This window comes from Rattus norvegicus, chromosome 6 (assembly GCF_021556685.1).
Source record: "Rattus norvegicus strain SHRSP/BbbUtx chromosome 6, alternate assembly SHRSP_T2T, whole genome shotgun sequence".
Classification (NCBI taxonomy): domain Eukaryota; kingdom Metazoa; phylum Chordata; class Mammalia; order Rodentia; family Muridae; genus Rattus; species Rattus norvegicus.
This window is the reverse complement of record NC_141539.1, coordinates 27,329,623-27,352,076: the sequence shown is the minus strand read 5'-3', so window position 1 is coordinate 27,352,076 and position 22,454 is coordinate 27,329,623. Positions and strand designations below refer to the sequence as shown.

Sequence of the window (22,454 nt, the reverse complement as noted above, 5' to 3'; positions counted from 1 at the left end):
TGGCAGCACAGCTTACCATCGTCTTACTGGGCTTTGTGGGAAGCTGATCCAAGCAGGATTTATGAGAACTGCTCTCTGCTCTTGTGTGTTTAAGCAAACTTAATCCTTCATGCTGGAAAAAAAAATCTCTGACTCAGTATTAAGTTCCTAGATTTCCTTTTTTCAAGGCATGTATAACATTACTTCATTGTTTCTATGATTGGCCCTCGATAGAGTAGAACCCTTAAATCCATATTGATTTCATAGCTTCTTATTCTTTAATTATTCTTTCACACACACAGCACCTGCTGAGTTCACTTGGTGTTACTCATGTGCATATGTGTCTAGGGCTGAGTGCATGGGATTGCATAATAATTAGGGGCACTGTCCCTGAAGAAGGTTGTTTTTCCTTTCAGCAGGCATTCATTACCTATAGCTCTTCCGCTAGGCATGGGCTGTGTGAGAGGGTTTTTCCATCCATATTGCATGTCAGTTGGTGGTGTCATTTTTTAGGTCTTGTTTTAGGCAGTCATATTAAATTTCATGGGTGCAGTTTCCCTGTCATGCTTTTTTTTTTAATTACGTTTACTTGGGAATGCATGCATGAGAATTTCATATGGAAATTGAAGAACTCCTTCCAGAATCTGCTGGCTCTTTCTACCATGTAATATTGAAGGTCAGATTAAGGTCGCCAACTTTGGTGCCAAGTACTTTTATTCAATTTATTTTATTTTATTTTATTTTTTTATCTTTGGCTTTTTGAAATAGAATCTCATGTTGCCCAGATTGTATTTGAGCCCAGTGTGCAGTTGAAGCCTTTAACTCTCTGAAGAATGAATTCATTGTCCTTCAGTCCCTGCGGGACTACAGGTGCACATCTCCACATGCACAGCCTTATTTTCTGATCAAATTGTTCAATTTTTCTGGTCTGTGGTGCTACCCAAGTATTTGATGGCTAAGGTCACTGTCCATTCTGTGTACTGCCACCCAGCTGGAGCAACTCTGGACAGCTGATAGGCCTTGGCTACATCAGGGTAACATTTAAATTGCTTTTATTTAACCTAATGAAGAACTGCATATAATATAACTCAGCTATATTTTAAGGTTTACTTTTATTATTTTTAAATTACTTGTATGTGTGTGTGTTATCTGTGTCCTACACACAGACAAGCCAGAAGCCAGAGGCCTAGGAACTTCTGCAACTAGAATTACAGAAGTATTGAGCCTCCCTGTGGGTGCTGGGAATTGAACTTGGGTCCTCTGGAAGAGCATCCGGTGTGCTTATCTCTTAACCTTTGAGCCATCTCTCTAGCCCTATTTCTGTAATCTTTCTTTTTTAGTTGTTTCTGATTCATTTAAACAGAAGGCTCCTTATTCTACCAGTTATGTCGGATATTGTTTTAAAATATCATTGCTATTAAAATACACACTTAAAATGATAGACTTAATTTAACCATCTATTTAATTAGAGATTTTTAAGCATTAACTAGAGAGCTAGAAAAAAATAACAACCAAGCCTGGAGACTTAGCCTAATGATCCAAGGTACTTGGAGGGCTTAGGCAAGAGGATCCCAAGTTCAAGGCCTGCCTTTACTTCAGAGTAGGTTAGTGTCAACCTGGGCAGCGTTTTGAGAACACGTCTTAAAATAAAGACATGCCTGCCAGGGGATTAAATCAGCAGAACAGGAGTTGTTAGCATGCGTGAGGCTGCAGGTTCAACTGCAAGTGAACCACCGCTCTAAAAAAGTAAAAATATATCTTAATATTAATAACCAATGAGAGGTTTTAGTTTATATATTGCACTTAGGTTCTTCCCTGTTGTCATTCGAGCTGAGCTACCTATAATTACATTTCTAATTTGATTTTTTAGGCGTTTCATTAAACGGGTGTATGTGTCATTACCCAATGAGGAGGTATGTATGTTTATATTTCACTTGTTACAAACGTGAAAACAAGTTCCGTTCTGACAGTACTATGTTCTTACTACTGTGGTATAGACATTTGAAATTGATGGTTGGGGTTGGAGAGATGGCTCAACAGTTAAGAATACTCACTGGCTGTTCTTCCAGACGGACAGGGTTTAATCCCCCAAACTCATGGGTGGCTCATAATTGCGACTCCAGTTCCAGGAGAGTCAGTATTTTCTGGCCTCCACAGGCAGTGCACGTATGTGGTGCACATTATACATACATGCGGGTGCAAAATACCCATACTAATGAGATGAAAATGCATCTTAAAGAAAAAGAAAGCAGGGGCTGGAGAGATAGCTCAGTGGTTAAGAGCATTGTGTGCTCTTCCAGAGGTCCTGAGTTCAAATCCCAGCAACCACATGTAATGATCATCTGCAATGGGACCTGATGCCCTCTTCTGGTGTGTCTGAAGACAGCTACAGTGTACTTATATAAATACAGTAAATCTTTAAAAAAAGAAAAAGAAAGCTTGTCCATAACCATGCCAGGTGGTGGTGGTGCATGCCTTTAATCCCAGCACTTACAAGGTCTCTGTGAGCTTGAGGCCAGCCTGGCCTACAGAATGAGTTCCAAGACAGGGATACACAGAGAAACTGTTTTGAAAACTGGAAAGGAAAAAAAAAATACAAAAACCAAAACCAGTAACCATTAATTTAAATAAGAACAAAAATCAGTGACCATAAACTTAAATAAGATCCAGCAATTCCCAAACATTATCCCAAGAGAAATGGAAACTTCCCCATAGGAGGAAGGCATGCCCGAGAATATGAGGACAGCTGTCCTAATAACTCAACATGCAAAATACAAGGTTCATCAACTGCTTAATGGATAAACAAATATGGCATATCCAGTTAATGAGTATGACTTAGCTCAGGAGCAGAGCGCTTGCCTAGTGTGTGTAGGGTCCTAGGTTTGAAAAAAATGCATCAGCATGCATATTACATTCGGTAATCGGAGCAGATCTCAAGCAATATAGTGAGTGAGAGGAACCATATGCAAAATCGTGTATGATTTTATTTATTGTTCTATGTATAGGTATTTTGGGTGTTATGTGTCTGTATACCATGTGTGTACTTGGACTCAGACAAGCCAGAAGAGGAGGTCAGATCCCCTGCAAATAGAATAGCAGATAATTATTAGCTGCAATATGGTTGCTAGGAATAAAACAGTCAGTCCTCTGAACCACTGAACATCTCTCCAGAACCAACTTTATTCCCTTCAAATTTAAATGTTTTAAAAAAGACAGATTTCTAGAAATACAGTCAGATCAGTGGTTAGATACGAAAGGAGGTAGGAGTGGGGATTAATTACACATAGCAAGGGTGAACTTCCAGGGGCAAAAAATGTTCCAAAGCTTTATTATGGCAATGGTTTTACAATTCTATACAATTAAAAGTTATTTAAATTATATAGCTATTATGGTTAAATCTTTGCTATATAAAATTATGTCAGTAAACCTTTTTTAAAACATTGTGTTTCGTGAAGCTGGAAAGATCAGTTGCTGCTCTTGCCGAATGGCCTTGTTTCTTGAACTCACTTGGCAGCTCACAGCCTTCTGCAATTCCAGCTTCAATTCTTTGGCTTCTGTGGGCACAAGACAAACATGCAGTACACAGAAACATCCAGAGAAATACTCATATATACGAAGTAAAAATAAATCAGTCTTTTTTAAAATGTGCAGTTTCCTGGTTCTGGCCTTTAGTCCCCTAGCTAGTCACAGCAGCTCCGAGGCAGCATTGTATGTAATTATATCAAACAGGCACGAGCGAGAGCCAAGCTAACCATCAGCCGCCGAGTCTAGAATATCTCATTAGCTAATCTTAGCTTAATAAATGAGACATCAGTTTTTATAACTCTTTTATTAAATTGGGCTTTACTTATAACTCTTGTGATATTTTCAGACACGACTACTTCTACTTAAAAACCTGTTATGTAAACAAGGAAGTCCACTGACCCAAAAAGAACTTGCTCAACTGGCGAGGTAAGTGCGTTCATTCATCTGATTGATTCGCTGTCTTATGGCATCTGTTTCGTTTGTAAAGGTTTGTTTAAAATAAGCTAATATGAAAGTTGTATAAATAGACCATGGCAGTGGTGACACACAACTTTAATCCCAGCTGGGAGGCAGAGGCAGGCTAATCTCTATGAGTTCAAGTCCAGCCAGGGCTGCATGGAGAAAGTGAGTCTTAAAAGCAAAACAAAACAAATGTTAAAACAAGCTTATCTGAAGTGTGCAGTTGGTTTACCAGAAACTTCTTTTCCTTGTCTCTTACTTCCTTTACTTTCTTCCTAATAATAGAATTTCTGTTTTCTACTAAACCTGTACTAAATAGCTAATAACAATATTGTATTCTTTGTAAATGAAGTTTATACATGATATTAAGATAATTTGAAGAGTAAAATCCCCTCATTAGTTGAGACCAACACAGATATATTCATTTATACTTGCTCTTTTGTGTTAGGTGCAACCACTTTTAACTTGTTGTCAGAAAACACTCAAACAGGAAGTTAAGGTAAAACGCTTGTATAGCAAAGCAGGGTGAGGTTTAGTTGGTGGTGTTAGAGCACGGCCTTTAGGACAGAATTTCCACAGCCTAAGAGTACCAGGTCACACTCCCTGCAGCTTTCCCTGAGGAAAAAAGACTTAGGTGCGGTCTCTGCCCTGAGCTGACAGCTCTTTAAGATATCTGACTCTTCCGTACTCTGTCACATATGCTTTACTGAACTACATCATGTGATGTTAAACCTCCCTTGACCCCTGCAAGACTTAAGAAGACGTGAGATATATTCTTCGTCCTGGAGATGTCTGAGGAGACTCCTCAGGCAGGGTGTCGGCATGGCTGTCCCCCTGAGGCAGGCCTATTCTTTCTCATTCCTTCTTAAGGAAACTCCTCTTCAGATTTTAGTGGGACTGACTGCTCTTCCAGAGATCCTGGGTTTGATTCACAGTACCCAGATGGCAGCTACAACCTTCTATTTCCAGTCCTCGGGGATCTGATGCCCACTGGCCTCCTATGGCACCTTCGTGCATGTAGCATGCATGCATGCATACATACATACATACATGCAAGCAAACACCCATACCATTAAGAAAAACCCCAGAACTTATGTAGTTGAGTAGTAACTTCCTAAGAATACCTAGTTCTTGCCTGGCAGTGGCAGTCGTCACTTTTAACCGAGCATTCAAGAGGCAGAGGCAGGTAGATCTTTTTGAGTTTGAGGCCAGCCTGGTCTACAGAGTTGATTCTAGGACAGCCAAAGCTACACAGAGAAACTGTCTTGAAAAAACATACAGGATAATAATCTTCCCCTCCTCCTCCTCCTCATTCTCAGATGCCAGTAAGAAGGAGCACCTGTCGGCTACCGTGTCTGCTGAGGTGCCCTGCTCAGTGGGCCGCCTGTGTACAACTGTTCTATGCCAAATACTTTTTATTTTTTTCTATCCTTATTTAAAGAAATACACCTTTTTAGGTTCTACCTCACTCAAGGAGTACTCTGCCAGGAAAGAGACTAAGTAACTTACCAAACAAGTAATTGTGGCTAGACATGGTACTCCTATAACCTAGCACTTGGGTGATAGAGGCTGCCAGGTATCTACATAACAAGCCCCTTCCTTAAAAAGAGAAAAAAGTAAGTGGTTTGGTGTTGACTGGATACTAACTGTTAGCAATTTAACCTTTCCTAGTGATATGTTTACAACTTAGTATGACCTGCCTCACAGTATCTGAGGTGGTTTGCACGTGCTTGGCCCAGGGGGTTGTCACTGTTAGAGGAGGGGTGTCACTGTGGGCACGGGCTTTGAGACCCTCACCCTAGCTGCCTGGAAGTCAGTCTTCTGCTAGCTGCCTTCAGAAAAAGAGGTGGAACTCTCAGCTCCTCCAGGCCCACATATGGCTGGACACTGCCATGCTCCCCACTTGATGATAATGGACTGAACCTCTGAACCTGTCAGCCAGCTCCATTAAATTAAGTCTTCTAAGACTTGCCTTGGTTATGGTTTCCTTTTACAGCAGTAAAACCCAAATTAAGACAGTATACCTTATTCTAATGTAGAGGTACATTGCATGTGCCCTAATCATCTCCGTGATAGCTGTCTTAGGATGCATGTAGGCTCCAGGTTGGACTGGCATGAAGGAATGGTTCTCTAATGCTGAAAACTAGGTGTGAAAAGGAGCCAGCCTTAGACTGTGCCCTTAAAAAGTTACACCTCGACACTGAAGACGTGGCTGTGCACTTAGGAGCACTGACGGCTCCTGCGTAAGTCCTGAGTTCGGTTCCCTAAAGCACCCACAGAGGGTGGCTCACAACTACCTGTAAGCCAACTCCAGCTCTAAGGGATCCAGTGCCCCCTTCTGGCCTCTGTGGGTAACCGTCACACAGTTGTGTGCATACATAAAACCAGGCACACATACACATAAAATAAATATATTTTTAAAAGAATGAAACTACTTAACTGTTAGCTTGCTTCTAAACTGAAATAGTATATTCTTGCTGTGTAGAGGTGTGTGTGCTCCTTCTGTTGGGACTTTTTATTTCATTCACTATATAGTCAGGTTAGCTTCAGACTTGTGATCCTTCCACCTATACCTTATGAGGTGTAGGATTGAAGGGAATTCTTTTTTTAATTTTTTTATTAGATATATTTCTTTACTTATATTTTAAATGGTATTCCCTTTCCTGGTTTCCTGTCCATAAGCCCACATCCCCACCTCCTCCCCCATATGGGTGTCCCCCCCCCTCCACCTCCCTTACCACCCACCCCCTGACATTCCCCTGCACTAGGGGTCCAACCGCTTCCCCTTCCACTGGTATCCCAACAAAGCTATTCTCTGCTACATATGCAATTGGAGCTCTGGGTCAGTCAAAGGGAACTTTTAATCTGCAGAGAAGATAATGTATCATCTCTTGCTTCCACTCTGCAGAATGACTGATGGATACTCTGGAAGTGATCTGACTGCTTTGGCAAAGGATGCAGCACTGGGTCCTATCCGAGGTGAGTGTGAAGGCATTTGAAACACTCGAGCTTTGAATGGACTACGTTGTGTTTAGTGTCTTGAGAGATACAGAGTTATACATCCTATTTATTTTATGTGTGTAAGAGTTTTGCCTTCTTACATATATTTGCACCATATACATGCAGTGCCCACAGAGATCAAAAGATACCCTATAACTGAGTTACAACCAATTGTGAACCGGTGTGTGGGTGCTAGGAATTGAACTCCCTGACCACTAAGTCACCATTAGTATAAAAGAAGCAAAGTTGGAGCTGGAGAGACGGCACGCAGTGGGGAGCACTGGGCGCTCTTCTAGAGGGTCTGGGTTCAATTCCCAGCACCCTCATGATAGCTCACAACTGTCTATAACACCAGTTCCAGGGGATCTGACCCAGTCATACATGCAGGCCAAACACCGATGCACATAAAATATCATTAAAAAAAGTTAAGTTGTATCACTGAAACACTTGATAAAATACAGTGTCTAGACCAAAGGTCAGAAGATATTTTTGTGAAAGATATCAAAGAAAATAGTTTAGGTTTTCTGGAAAACCTGCATTCTCTGCTGCATGTTTTCATCTTTTTTTAATAAACAATCTTTAAATCATAAAACAAGGTTGGCTAGGTAACTCAGCTGTAAAGAGAACCTGAGTTTAGTTCTCAGCCCCAAGGTCCGGCAACTCACAAGTACCTTAACTCCAGCTTCCGGGTTATAATGCCTCTAGCCTCTGGAACATCTGCACTGGACTTGTACAACACCTTCTACACACACACACACACACACACGCAGATTAATTATAAATACAAGAAGTCATTAAAATGTAAAGCAATCTGCAGAAGATGTAAAATGTTCTCAGGAGCATGTTTGTTTGTTTGTTTGTTTGTTTTAAAGATTTATTTATTTTTTATAAGTACACTGTAGCTATCTTCAGACACACCAGAAGAGGGCATCAAATCTCTTTACAGATGGTTGTGAGCCACCATTGGTTGCTGGGAACTGAACTCATGACCTCTGGAAGAGCAGTCGGGTGCTCTTAACCGCTGAGCCATCTCTCCAGCCCCTCTCAGGAGCATTTTACCCTGCCCCTTTTATAAAACCTTTTCTTCATTTCTAAGATTTTTCAGCATTCATCCAAACCCTGAGTTGTACACTGATCTCTTTATGGGGTTTACATAGTAATCTTTAGATTAAAGAATTGCTGTAGCACAAATGCTGGCGAGGATGTGGAGAAAGAGGACACTCCTCCATTGTTGGTGGGATTGCAGACTGGTACAACCATTCTGGAAATCAGTCTGGAGGTTCCTCAGAAAATTGGACATTGAACTGCCTGAGGATCCAGCTATACCTCTCTTGGGCATATACCCAAAAGATGCCCCAACATATAAAAAAGACACGTGCTCCACTATGTTCATTGCAGCCTTATTTATAATAGCCAGAAGCTGGAAAGAACCCAGATGCCCTTCAACAGAGGAATGGATACAGAAAATGTGGTACATCTACACAGTGGAATATTACTCAGCTATCAAAAACAATGACTTTATGAAATTCGTAGGCAAATGGTTGGAACTGGAAAATATCATCCTGAGTGAGGTAACCCAATCACAGAGAAACACACATGGTATGCACTCATTGATAAGTGGCTATTAGCCCAAATGCTTGAATTACCCTAGATGCCTAGAACACATGAAACTCAAGACGGATGATCAAAATGTGAATGCTTCACTCCTTCTTTAAAAGGGGAACAAGAATACCCAGGGAATAGAGAGGCAAAGATTAAAACAGACACAGAAGGAACACCCATTCAGAGCCTGCCCCATATGTGGCCCATACATATACAGCCACCCAATTAGACAAGATGGATGAAGCAAAGAAGTGCAGGCTGACAGGAGCCGGATGTAGATCGCTCCTGAGAGACACAGCCAGAATACAGCAAATACAGAGGCGAATGCCAGCAGCAAACCACTGAACTGAGAATAGGACCCCCGTTGAAGGGATCAGAGAAAGAACTGGAAGAGCTTGAAGGGGCTCGAGACCCTATATGAACAACAATGCCAAGCAACCAGAGCTTCCAGGGACTAAGCCACTACCTAAAGACTATACATGGACTGACCCTGGACTCTGACCCCATAGGTAGCATTGAATATCCTAGTAAGATCATCAGTGTAAGGGGAAGCCCTGGGTCCTGCTAAGACTGAATGTGATTGTTGGGGGGAGGGCGGCAATGGGGGGAGGATGGGGAGGGGAACACCCATTAAGAAGGGGAGGGGGAGGGATCAGGGGGATGTTGGCCCATAAACCGGGAAAGGGAATAACACTCGAAATGTAAATAAGAAATACTCAAGTTTAAAAAAAAAAAATTGCTGTAGATCTCTTGACAAGTCTTGAGAACAGTGTTAGTGACCACAGTTAGTCTTACTACCTGGTACATAAGTGCATCTCATGAGTCTACAAAAAAACTAACACTAAATCAAAGCAAATAGATTTGAACCAGACTTTACATGAAAGGCCACCCAAGTGGTTGAGTTTTCCCCATCTAAACTGGACTTAATAAGTGCAGTAGCAGGGTTGGGGATGTAATAAATGCAGTAGCAGGGTTGGGATGTAATAAATGCAGTAGCAGGGTTGGGATTTAATAAGTGCAGTAGCAGGGTTGGGATTTAATAAGTGCAGTAGCAGGGTTGGGATTTAATAAGTGCAGTAGCAGGGTTGGGATTTAGCTCAGTGGTAGATGCTCACCTAGGAAGCGCAAGGCCTTGGGTTCAGTCCTCAGCTCCAGGGGGAAAAAAAAGAAACAAGACAAATGCAGTAGCGATCACAAAAATCCTATCCATGTACAGTGCATATTGTATAAAAGAAAAGTTTTTGTTTTTGTTTTCTGAAACAGTCTTTCTATTTATTTTGTCTGTATTCATGAACTCACAATGTGGTGCAGATTGGCCTCACACTTGTAGGGATCTACCTGCCCCCCCTCCCAAGTGCTAGGATTGAAGACGTGTGCCACTGTGCTCAGCTGTTTTACTAATTTTGACAAATCTGAAATACATAGCATATATAGTACCTATATGTATGTATTTATGTCTCTTACTATCGACATATGGGGTATCAAGTAAAATAATATTGCATGTTTATTTAACTAGAGTAATAGGTGATAGTTTAAAAGATTTACAGCAAGGTGTAGTGGCATGTGCCTTTAATCTCAGTACCAGGGAGGGAGGGATAGATCTCTGTGAGTTCAAGGTCAGCGTGGTCTATGTAGTTTTAGACTGGTGAGGACTACATAATGTGTGTATCAAAAAGGGAGGAGGGGGGGTTGGGGATTTAGCTCAGCGGTAGAGCGCTTGCCTAGGAAGCGCAAGGCCCTGGGTTCGGTCCCCAGCTCCGGAAAAAAAAGAACCAAAAAAAAAAAAAAAAAGGGAGGAGGGGACTGGAGAGATGGCTGTTTTCTCTTGAGAAGACAGGCTTCCTCTTGAGAGGACTAGAGTTCAGTTCCCAGCATCCAGATTTCAGCCCAGCCATCTGACAGTGCAGTTTTAGGGAAAAAGCATGCTCTTCTGGCTCTGCAGGCACCAAGCATTTATGCAGTAAACAGACATACATGTAGGTAAAACAGGCATACATAAAAAAGAAGTAAAAGACTTTCAAACAGATACTTAAAGCTTTTTAGACTGAGTTCTACAAACCTACTAATAGGAAGGCATGCTGGCCCAGGCTTGTAATCGCAGCTGTTTAGGAAGCTGACATAGGAGGGATGGCTGCAGTGTAAAAGGGAGAGCATCAGGGTACAGCACAGTGACTGAGCATTGCCTAACACATCCAAGGCCCTGGTTCAGTCCCCATACTACAAACAATCAACAGTGACAAAAAAGCCTAGGGCTAGGAGATGACTCAGGTTAGAACCCTTGCTGTGCAAAAATAAAATCTTCCTGTGTTTGAATCTCCAACATGCACATATAAAAATAGACATGCTTCCACAGGACTGGGGAACATTTCCCAGAGCTTAGCCTGCTAGCTTAGCCAAATAGTGAGTTCTGTGTCAGTGAGGTAATTTGCGCGCACATGCTTTGGTACAAGCTAGGAGGTCAGAAGAGGAGCTTGTCTCTCTGAACTAAGTTTTCGTGACAAGGCTAGAAGTTTACAAACCTAGCAATTCTCTTGTGCCCAGTGTCCTTGGAGCAGAGGATATGCACAAGGTACTGGACTCTGGACTCCAGGCTTCCCGCTTGTGTAACAACTGCTGTGACCTCTCTAGCCCCCAAGGCCCTGTCTTTAAGGAATAAGGCAAACCAGAAGACCTGAGTGCACAGTAGGCATCCACACACATGTATAATGGTCACATATACATACCAAAAATAACACGTTAAGAACAGGGGAAAATAGAAGCTGGCTGTATGGAATCTGAGGGAGCAGTCAACGGCAAACAAAGTTGTTAAGCGTAAGATCACTGAGGTTGACAGTATATATAGCCAGGCGGTAGTGGTGCACACCTTTAATACCATTCAGGAGGCAGAGGCAGATGGATTTCCAAGCTTGAGGCCAGTCTGGTCTACAGATGAATTCCAGGATAGCCAGGGATACACAGAGAAACTCTGTCTCAAAAAACAACAAAACCCCAAAAACATTGTATGTGTAGACAAATGTGATAGGACAGTATGTCACCAAGCCCAAGTCTTGGTCCTACACTGATTTCCAGCTGCTGTCAGGAGTCCCACATTTGTGTAACAGATACCCCTCAACCTCCCAAAGACAAGCCTTCGTGGGGTGGAGGGTCCTCAAAGACAGAATTATCTCAATCTCCTCAAACCCCTCAAAGTGAGAACCCCACTCCATCCCCCCCCCCCAAAAAAAAAACAAAACTGAGGGACCCATCTTGCCTCAGAACATTCTTTGAGTCTCTCAGGAATAAAGCCCTGGAGGCTGGAAACTATCAGATGGAGATCCCTCCATCTCCTAGAAGCAGCCATCCAAAGGGCCAGGCCCAGTCAGCTTCTCAACAAGAATAAAGTCACCGCTGCTGTCCCTTCATTACTGAGTAGTAACAATTACTCATAAGCAGAGGTTCTCCAGGGAGATGGTAACTGATTGGATTGGGGTTGCTGAATTGGTTACTTGTTTCTGCCTCCATGGAGAGCAGAGGAAGGAGGGATGCTCCGTGGTTAAGAGCACTTGTTGCCCTTCTGTAGGAGTCAGGTGCAACTTCTAACACTCACGGTGGCTCTCAAACATCTGTAACTCCACGTGCATAGGGCCTGACTCCTCCTGGCCTCTGCAGGCACCAGGCATGCACATGGTGCACAGACATACATGTATGCAAACACCCACAATGTGTGAAATCATAATAGGAGTGAAGGGCTGAGAGATTACGATTAAGGGCACTTGCTACTCTTACAAAGGACACAGGTTGAGTTCTCAGCACTGCATTGGGTGGCCTACAACAACTTGTAACTCTTTCACACATGTGGCATACACAAACGTGTGTGCATATGTAAATGGTTTTGGTTTTTTTTTTTTTAAGAAAAAGGAGAAACTTGTAAATCATCTTCTCTGAAATGTCCGTTGTTTGTTTGTTTGTTTGTTTGTTTGTTTGTTTGTTTGTTTGTTTGAGACAGGTTTCTCTGTGTAGCTCTGGCTATCCTGGAACTCTGTCTGTAAAACAAGCTGACCTCAAACCGCAGATATCTGCATTCCTCTGCCTCCTGAATGCTGGGATTAGAGATATGCACCACCAGCCAAGGGTCAATTCCTGATAGTGACACAGGAGCAGGAAACTCAGGGAAAGTGGGTGGTCGTCAGTCCTTTCCTGTGGCTGTGCTAGGGACTGGGGGTCTCACAGGCTGGAATAACCCGCTGCTGAGCTTCAGCCTCAGCCCCATTTGTGTCTTAGAGAAACTTAGTAATCAGAAAAATGTAGCTATAAAGAAGGCAAAAATTTCTTATTAAAAAAAGAAATCGGGGCTGGGGATTTAGCTCAGTGGTAGAGCGCTTACCTAGGAAGCGCAAGGCCCTGGGTTCGGTCCCCAGCTCCGAAAAAAAGAACCAAAAAAAAAAAAAAAAAAGAAAGAAAGAAATCTAGCAGCTGGAGAGGTGACTGAGTAGTTAAAAAGACTAGCTGTTCCTATAGAGGACCCAGCACCCACATGGCAACTCAAAGCCAACTGTATCTGGCCTCCACATGTGCCAGCTGTGCCTATGGTGCAAGAACGGATGTACATGCAAACAGAATACCCACACACAGAGATTAATTAGAACACTCCTTTATAACCGACAAGTTGTATTTTTTTTTTTTCCGGAGCTGGGGACCGAACCCAGGGCCTTGCGCTTGCTAGGCAAGTGCTCTACCGCTGAGCTAAATCCCCAACAACAAGTTGTATTCTTTTTAGTTCTATTTCAAGTTTGTAAACTGATGTTTGGGGCATATGCAAGAAATTGAATGCCTACATTTATTCCTGACACAGTAGTACCCTTTTGTTTTTATTTTTATTGGTTTTTCTTCCTTTTTTTTCTTTTTCTTTTTCTTCTTTTTCTGGAGCTGGGGACCGAACCCAGGGCCTTGTGCTTGCTAGGCAAGCGCTCTACCACTGAGCTAAATCCCCAGCCCCTTTTATTGGTTTTTCAAGACAGGGTTTCTCTGTGTAGCCCTGGTTGTCTGGAAATTCACTCTGTAGACCAGGCTGCCTTGAACTCAGAACTCAAGAGATCTGCCTGCCTCTGCTTCCAGAGTGCTGGGATTGCGGGTGGTGCCACCACTGCCTGGCCAGAGTAATACTCTTTTGTAAGCATTCATAAGTTTTGTGTGTTCTCTATGTGAATATCTCTTGACTTTAAGGATATGTATTACACAGGTGCCATTAGACCATTGTACTTACATTTGCCAATAAGAAACTTGAACTTCAGAGGTGTTTAAGTATCTACTTAAAATGTTTTACAGAACTGAAACCAGAGCAGGTGAAGAACATGTCTGCCAGTGAGGTAATGCTGTTTTATGATTACTTTGTTTTCATTTGAATCCTCTAAAACTTTTACTATGTAAACAGTTTTTTTCTAGTTCGTTAATTAGAAACAAGAGAATTTTAACTTTGTTTCATTTCAAAATATAAGGCCTATAAAATCAATAATGATGATTTTTTTGGTAACAGTTAAAAATACAGTGGTTTTTCTCTCATCAAGTTATCTAAGTACTGAATAGAAAGTCACAAGAAAGGACTTAATTTGGAGGAGGATACATGTTTGTTGCTGGGGAAGTGTAGTTCAGTGATAGATGCTTGCCTGTATTTCTAAGGCGTTGTGTTTGGTCCTCAGCAATGTAAATAGTAGGAAGTTAGTTGCACAGGCCAGCCTCTGACATGCTGTTAAAAGGCAGCATTTCCTTTAAAGCCTCATGTTTATTGTTACCGCCCCTTTCCTTCATGACAAACCTGGCACAGAGTTAGTGATGTGGATGTGGTTATGGTAAATAGAACGTGACCAGTATGCAATCTTATGGAATTCTGGAGAGAAAAACTAGAAGTAAAATAAATTTTGGTTGCTGTCTTTGTTACCTTTTTATTGTTTAAAAAAACCAAAAACCCACTATGACCAGGGTAGCTTAGAAAATGGCAGCTGTGGGGTTGGGGATTTAGCTCAATGGTAGAGCGCTTGCCTAGCAAGCGCAAGGCCCTGGGTTTGGTCCCCAGCTCCGAAAAAAAGACAAAAAAAAAAAAAAAAAAAAAAAAAAAGAAAATGGCAGCTGTGACCAGCCTGGCAGCAGCAGGCAGGCAGGATACTGGGATACTGAAGCAGTAGCTGAGCGCTTACTCCTGCAGCAAGGCCACGTTTCCCACCCTTCTCAGCTTCACCGACTGCACAACAAGCATTCAAGTCTATGAGCCTGTAGCGGCTGTTCTTACTCAAATCGCCACAGTTACTCTTCCCAGTCGTAGAATTAAGTAATTTTCCCGTTTGTATTTTGTCAGATTTTTCTCTAGTGTATTTCTTTAGTGAAGAAAAGATATACTTTGAATTGTGAATATCTACGAAGCGAAATACAAGTAATAAGAGTACAGTGGTGTACATTTTTGTAAAATATCTTATATAGCAGTAATATAAAAATACATTTAAATGATTAGCATGATTTTCTAAGAATAGGTCTGTATCTGTTGTAAAATTAACAAACTTCTAACTTTTGTCCACTGTACATGGATCATCATTTGTGGCCATTTTTCTTTACTCTAGATGAGAAATATTCGATTATCTGACTTCACAGAATCCTTAAAAAAGATCAAACGCAGTGTGAGTCCTCAGACTTTAGAAGCATACATACGCTGGAACAAGGACTTTGGAGACACCACTGTTTAAAGGAATGAATGCCTTTGTAAGCCCACAGGACGCTGTACTTAACAAGAAACAAGAGCTTCAGCTACAGGAACCTAGACTTCGTTTACAGGACTTTTTAGAGTTTTCATTTTTGTGCACCAAACTTGAAGAGGAACAAGAAGACAGATCTAAATAAAATATGCAATATGAATGGAACTTTTGTTTAAGGCCTTCTTGTGTGATGGTGATGGTTTTCTCAATGGGCACTGTTAGAGCACAGCAGAAATACATTCTGGGTTATTACTGATAATAATCATTATGTAAATAATAATTTGTATATTGTGTTCAGATGAAAGTATTCCAGAGACAGTGGATGGTAGAAGACACAAAGAGCCCTCTGTTTTCTGTCTCCTGTGTTTTCTTGCAATAGTCTATTTTCTGGCTTCCTTTCCTACTGTTCCATTAGCACCCCAAGATTGGAGTAACAAGCGCTCCAAGCATTTTCCTGCTTTCTTACCAACTCCAGTGTGCCAAATGGAAATCTTCCCATCTGCAGAAAGAGAGCTATACTGAGGCTTTTCCCACCTAGATCTACAAACATTAAACACTTAATATGTTCTTTTTCATGTTTTGTTTTTCTGTTGTATTGCCTTGCTGCCAACCAGTTTAGAAAGCAGTTTCCTAGCCACACAGGAAACCTGGCACAGCCGAGGTTTGGAAGTCTGAGTCACTGTCTGTGTAGCATGTATATCAGTCCTCGGTGCCCTGCAGTGTTCTTTTCTAATATGTCAGAAGTTCACTGTAGACTTAATGTACCCCATCTGAAATTCCTTTCTGTTTAAATTACTCTGATATTTAGAGAGCAAGTTTTAACTTACAGTTGAGGCACAGGTTTGAGAGAAGGGACAGATCAGGAGGTCAGACATTTCTGGTTTATTGCTATCACTTCCTTACTGTTTACAGACAACTAAATGCCAGTGGCATTACCACCTTTTACTAATTACTGTCCCTTCCATAAAACTGAAAATCCTGAATTTTTCTACAGGGCATATATTTTATAGGTTTCTTGTGCTTACTTTGTAACTAAAAAGCGCTAGTCTGTTGATCTACCTTTTGTTTCCATAAAATGTATAGTAACTCTTTGTTGTTTGTATAAATACGGCTGGACTTTTGTTATAAAAATGCATTATAGGAAGTAGAGGCTCATGTGAGGCCTTTTCAGAATTGTATAAAGGCAAATAGATATTTGCCGCTAGTTTACTGGTTAAAAGTTTGTTTACAGAATTTTTCTTTGGTGCTTAAATGATGCTATGTAAACTTTCATGGGTAGAAAGAATAATTTTGTGATAGTAACACTCAACTTTTCATGTAAGAAACATGTTTGAGAGAACACACTAAAACACTTGCCCTTTCCCCCAGATAAAATTTTATGATTAAGACATACAACCTCAATTTTACCCTTGGTCTTGTTAAAGATTTAATACTTCAACATAGAAGATGTATTATTTCTTAGAATCATGCGCAGTTTTTAGCTGTAATTTAAATCACATCTTTTAATCATGACTTTTGACATCCCTGGATCATAAAAATTAAGTTTCGATCAATAGGAAAACAAATTTAAACCAAAGCTGTGTATAAGTTTTGTTCTGGCAGTCTTTTTAAGGTCTCAGATGTTACACAGTTATAAAACACTGATGATGTCACCCCGTGAAGATGGTGAGAGGACCTCCAGCAGTCCTAACCCAGAGCATCTGCAATAAGGCTCTAAAACTGCATTTTATTTCACGTAGGAGGTGACTAATAACATTCCTACTATTTATGTATTAAGATGGCCTTCAGCTCAGCGTTCAAATAGGAGAGCCTTTAAAATCCTAGTTCATTCATGATTCTTTCAGGACAGGTATTAGGAGGTAACAATTTAAATATCTAAAAGATGCAAACTGAAGTTAACCTAAAATTCCGAATCAAAGGTGTTCCTGCGTGTCTGTCTGTCTGTCGGTGTAGAGAAGCACCTTTGTTCATCAGGTTGGTGGTTTCAGCTACTGTAGAAAACGTTGGCTGTGATGCTGCTGTATGGCCCAGGTATGTTGTAGGCCATTTTGTTATTGTCTTAAGATAGGAGCCTAAGCTGGCCTAGAACTCGATGGGTAGCCTATAAACACCTTAAACTGATTGTCATGCCTGCATTTCTCACGCACTGGGCATGCTGGTGTGCACCCACACCCGGAGGGAGGTTTGCTGGGGTTTTCTAAATTAACATTAGATTTTAATTAATTTTCGATTTGTGTCGAGCTCTGTTTACTGTTCAAGATGTTTAAATAAGAAGGATTGGTAGTTCTCCATGTTAACATGACAGAGTCCTTGTAAGCTCGGTGAACTTACTGGTCACCTAACTGAGCCAAAGGAAAGACTCAATACGATCTTTCCGGATCTGCTAGGGCTATAAATCTTTTCCGAGACTAGATGCCCATTGAATTTATTTTTGTCTTTTTGTGTTTAACAGGACAAACAGAATTTTAAGTTAAATATATGTGGCATTCTTTGTTTATACTGTAAAATTGTTTATATATCATACAAAAGCTAATTCTTTAATAGAATGAACTACTTAACAGCTTGCTTTTCGTTTTCTTAAGTCAGATTTTCCTTTAAATGTCTTGTCTCAGTTTTAGTCTTTTACTTCTGCAAAGCAAATGACTTAAAGAGTACGTACAGCTACATAAAGTGGGTTTTTATCGTAATTAATTTTATTGTAAATAAATGACAAACTTTGTTTTGCCTTAATTTTTATACTTTGAATCTTTTATTTTTTCAGGGGTGATAATTTCATGGAGTATTTTGTAACTCTTGTGCCAATAAACTCTTGAGCAGAACATGCAAAGCAGTGATAGAAGGTTCTGGATAGCAACCCAGACCAGTTTTAAAGGACATAAATTCCTGTTTGTAGAGCTCTTGTATATTCAGTTTCCAGCTTGTGTAGTTCATTTGAAAATGAAATTCAAGCAGAACACAGTGGACAAGTTCAGATGAAGAAGCTCCTGAAACTGAGAAGGGAAATCTTGGAAAGGTACTGGATAAGTTGGTCTCATCATCTGCAGTCCTTTCAAATTCTTATACTTTTGAAAATTTTAGGTCTAGCAGGATATTCAAAGGAACCCAGCAGATAGCCAGGTCTAAAGAGCTGACCAAAGGGAGCACTGCTGTGCTCCAGCCCTTCCTTGTGTGCTGAAGGTCAACTGCTACAGTAATCTGCATCCCAGCCTGAGCTGCTGAGACCATCAGTAAAAGACAAGCCTGTGGGGTAGTGAATGTCTAATTCCTGCACCCTAGAGGCAAAGTGGGCAGGCTCTTGACTTCTGAGGCCAGCTGCTTCTACACAGCGGTGGTTCTCACCCTTCCAGATGCTGCCACCCTTTAATGCAGTTCCTCAGGTTGTGGAAACCCCCAACCATAAAACTGTTTTCATAACTATGCCATACCTGTAATTTTGCTACTGTTATGAATCATAAATACCTGTGTTTTGATGGTTTTGCATGACCCTGAGAGAATGATTGACCAACAGTTGCAGGCCAATCAGGGAGGGCTACACAGTAGACCTGTCTCTAAAGCCAAATCAAAGAAAAAAAAAAAACTGAAAGAGCAAAGAATGCACAAAAAAACTGCTACTTGAGGGAAGTTTAAAAATTAAAAAACGGGGGCTGTAGAGATGGCTCAGGGGTTAAGAGCACTGACTGCTCTTCCAGAGGTCCTGAGCTCAATTCCCAGCACCCACATGGTGGCTCACAGCCATCTGTAATGGGATCCGACGCCCTCTTCTGGTGAGTCTGCAGACAGCAATAGTATGTTCCTGTTAGTAGAACAAATAAATCTTTTTTAAAAATTGAAAATGGACAGAAACTCTTGACAACTTAAATAATTTCACAGTGTCAAGGTTATCTTTTTAATAGTTTAAATCCAGAATAGATAACAGCATTCTTGAGAAGAAAACAGAATCAAGAGTTTTCACCATAGTACCCAGGGTCAAATACACAGTACTATCTAAGTTTCCAAAGTAAAGTTATGTAATCTACAATCAAAATACATGGAAAGACATGCACATATCACCCCTTTTTCAGGAAAGAACAGTAGATGCCTTGGGAATGTTGATTAATTTGTAGAAGGAGGCAATAAAACTTAATTTTTAGCAGAGAAATAGAAATTACAAACTCAAAACCTAATAACAGAATAACTGACTCAAGCATTCTATCAAATGTTCTTAATGCTAAGCCAGTCATCAGAAGGACTGAACAGGAACATAAAGGTTTGTGACCGTGGGACAGCATCATGCCTGAGGTAGGAGTTACAGGAGAGTAGTGGGAGAGGTAACTGTGATGGTGGAATTCTCTCCATCCCAACCCCAGTCAAAAGAGATCACTGGGCCACAGAATCTGTAAGATGGGGATTTTAAGACTCCTCACCTGTATTTAGTTGTTCGGCAACAGTGAACCATGTGTTAGGAAACATGTAGTGGTAAACTTCAAATCTATCTTGACAGATGCCGACCAAGGGCTATCTTAAAAGCAAGACCTAAAAAGAACAGCTTGGGGCCTGGTGGACTTGAAATCATTCCTGTGGTAATCCAGAGTAGGATGTCAGACTAGGTCCTTTGAAGAGGTCTACAATGATGGGCTATTTAAGTAAGGGCAGTCAGTCAAGAATTAGGACCGTGAAATAGAAGTGTGAGAAAAACTATTTTTAGTACTGAATTTCAATCTAAGAGGACTTAACAGGCCCTGGGATTCTCCTGGGGTGGCTCTCATTGTATTTATCTTCCCCTTGTTTCCTTGAACTCAGGACCTCTGGAAGAAAGTCTGCTTTTAGCTGATGAGCCACCTCTCCAGCTCTCCTTTTGTTGTTGTTGTTGTTTTGGGTTGGTTTGTTTGTTTGTTTTTGAGATGGGATTTCTCTGTATAGCCCTGGCTATCCTGGAACTCTTGCTATCCTGGAACTCTTGCTATCCTTGAAAATCTTGTAAACCAGGCTTGAGTCAAACTCAGAAACCCTCTTGCCTCTGCCTCCCAAATGCTGGTATTAAAGGGATGTGGTATTCACCACCCAGCTTGAAATTCACCTTTCCAATGAGATATTTGCTTTAGTTTATTCTGCCTGGCAAACAATCGTTTTTGTTCCAAGAATACTTATCACTCAGAAATGAATCTCACCTTGAAGTTTTTCTGAGGGGCTGGAGAGATGGCTCATTGGTTAAAAGTGTTTCCCGCTCAGTCCTGAGGACTGAGTTTGAATCCCAGCACCTGTATTTGGTGGTTTACAAAAGCCTTTTAACTTACGCTCCAAGGCGTTCTAATGTCCTCTTCTGGACTTTGCAGACACCTGAACACACAAATGAAATATTAAAGAAAAACTTTTCTGACCACTTATGAATAAACTACCCAGTCAATATACATAACAACTCCCCCACCCTCCTTTTTAAAAGACAGGGTATCATTGTGAAGTTCTGGCTGGCCTGGATCTCACAGAACTCTGCCTCTGCCTCTAGCTACTAAGACTAAAGGCATTATCCACCATACCTTAGCACCTTAGTCTCAACATTATACTACTTACAAGTAACTTTAACTTTTTCTTCTTGCATGTGTCTCTTACTAGAATACAATTGCACTAAGATGAGTGCCTAATAAATGAGGTCTGCAGATACAATCTTTTTTTTTTCTTTTCTTTTTTTCAGAACTGGGGAACAAACCCAGGGCCTTGTGCTTGCTAGGCAAGCGCTCTACCACTGAGCTAAATCCCCAACCCCAGATACAATCCTTATAGACTGTTAAAACATTACTGTGTAAGAAAGAAACTGTAGAGATTTAAAACTGTGTTACAGGATAAACCAGAGTATGTTAAATTCAAAATCAGCTATTCTGAGTTCCACACTAGCTTGTGAAACATAAGATTTAAGGTATGTTTCAGATTTTTAAAAATACTTCATTCTTGGACAGTTTGGTAGTATATAATAAATTTTAGCCATTGTCTCACCTCACCTCACCTCCCCCACTGAAACCGTTCTCCCTAAGAAATCCTTCTCTTACTGTCGTGTCTTTGTGGTATTTTTGGTGATGAAGTGTGCCTTGAATTCAGTTTCCTGCCACAGCCTCCCAAAACAGGCTACACATAGAAAATAGTGGACTCCAGCTACAATCGCTTATTTTTCCTTCAAATTTGAGATGACCGCACTAACTAGGGTGGCTGACTGTGACCTACTCTAAAGCCCAAGTATGCTTGGACTCAATATTCCTACCTCAGTTATCTAATCTATAGGGTTACAGGTATGCACCCAGTTTAGGCAATTGGAACACTGTGTGTCACCGTGGGTCATACATAAGGGCTCTATTACCTAGTGGTCCTCTTAAACTGCAGTAGCCTCGTGGATGATTGGAGTCAATCTGGAGCCTCAGGAGGAACCATCTTTTCAGCCTGCTTTGTGTGTGTGTGGTTTTTTGTGTTTTGTGGTTTTTGTTTGTTTGTTTTTGTTTATTTTAGTTTGGTTTGGTTTTTTTCCTTTTGGGGGTTTTGAGACAGGGTGTCTGTGTAGTGCAGGCTTCCTGCCTCAGCCTCCAGCATTAGAATTATACACAGGCAATGCTGCACCCTGACCGGTGAAGTGCACCAGTCAAGTGTGCGTGGAGGCCAGAGGACAACCTTGTACTCAAGGTTGACGTCCGTCTTAGTTTTTGAAATAGGGTCACTCAAGGATACCCTCGCATCTCCTTCGTGAGTGCTGAGATCAAACAGGCATGGCCACCATTATGGAGTAGGTACCTGTGATTTAACTCGAGTCCTTGCGTTCTTAAGTCACGCGTTTTCTGCGACATTATTTCTAATGAAACCGAGTTGGGAATTGGATAAATGTATTTTAATATAGGCTAAGTCTATGTAGAGGGGCCTGGCCTTGAACTCACCGAGACATGCCAGGTCTTGCAGTGACATTTGTTAATGTCCCTGATTCTTCATTTTTAAAACAGAAGTATTAATGTAACAAACTCACACACAGGTAGAAGCGTTTGAATAGTCTTCAAAGTTCCTCCCAAGGTGATTGATAAAAGCCTACCCTTTGCCTGGGCAAGCAGCCCCGCCCAGAACAGCTGTAATCCGCCCCGGTACCCGGAAAGAGGGTGACCTTGGGCACATGCGCAGTTCCGCCCCCGCCGCCCTGCAACCAATCCGACTCTAAGGCCCCTC

General features: G+C 41.3%; 1 protein-coding gene and 1 long non-coding RNA gene across 8 annotated transcripts in view; one reads left to right on the top strand and one right to left on the bottom strand.

The window, feature by feature from the left end:
• Spast (spastin) overlaps positions 1 to 18,014 on the top strand; it is a 50,918-nt gene extending 32,904 nt beyond the window's left edge. For 2 of the 4 annotated variants that reach the window (NM_001108702.3, NM_001414954.1), the window contains 5 exon segments: positions 1,850 to 1,892; positions 3,851 to 3,930; positions 6,872 to 6,942; positions 13,870 to 13,910; positions 15,153 to 18,014. In NM_001108702.3, coding sequence (NP_001102172.2) covers positions 1,850 to 1,892; positions 3,851 to 3,930; positions 6,872 to 6,942; positions 13,870 to 13,910; positions 15,153 to 15,275 — 358 coding nt within the window. In that variant the 3' untranslated portion in view covers positions 15,276 to 18,014. 4 annotated transcript variants of the gene reach the window in all.
• LOC103692563 (uncharacterized) lies at positions 3,278 to 22,386 on the bottom strand. Of its 4 annotated transcripts, XR_015622826.1 has the most exons (4): positions 22,175 to 22,386; positions 20,432 to 20,600; positions 18,744 to 19,077; positions 18,011 to 18,274 (listed from the first exon to the last, which is right to left on the bottom strand). It is a non-coding gene; the product is annotated as an uncharacterized LOC103692563 (long non-coding RNA). The 4 variants fall into 4 exon arrangements; XR_015622824.1 differs by lacking the exons at positions 18,011 to 18,274; positions 18,744 to 19,077 and adding an exon at positions 3,278 to 3,533; XR_015622827.1 differs by lacking the exons at positions 18,011 to 18,274; positions 18,744 to 19,077 and adding an exon at positions 3,278 to 3,530.
• Positions 22,387 to 22,454: the final 68 nt, after the last annotated feature.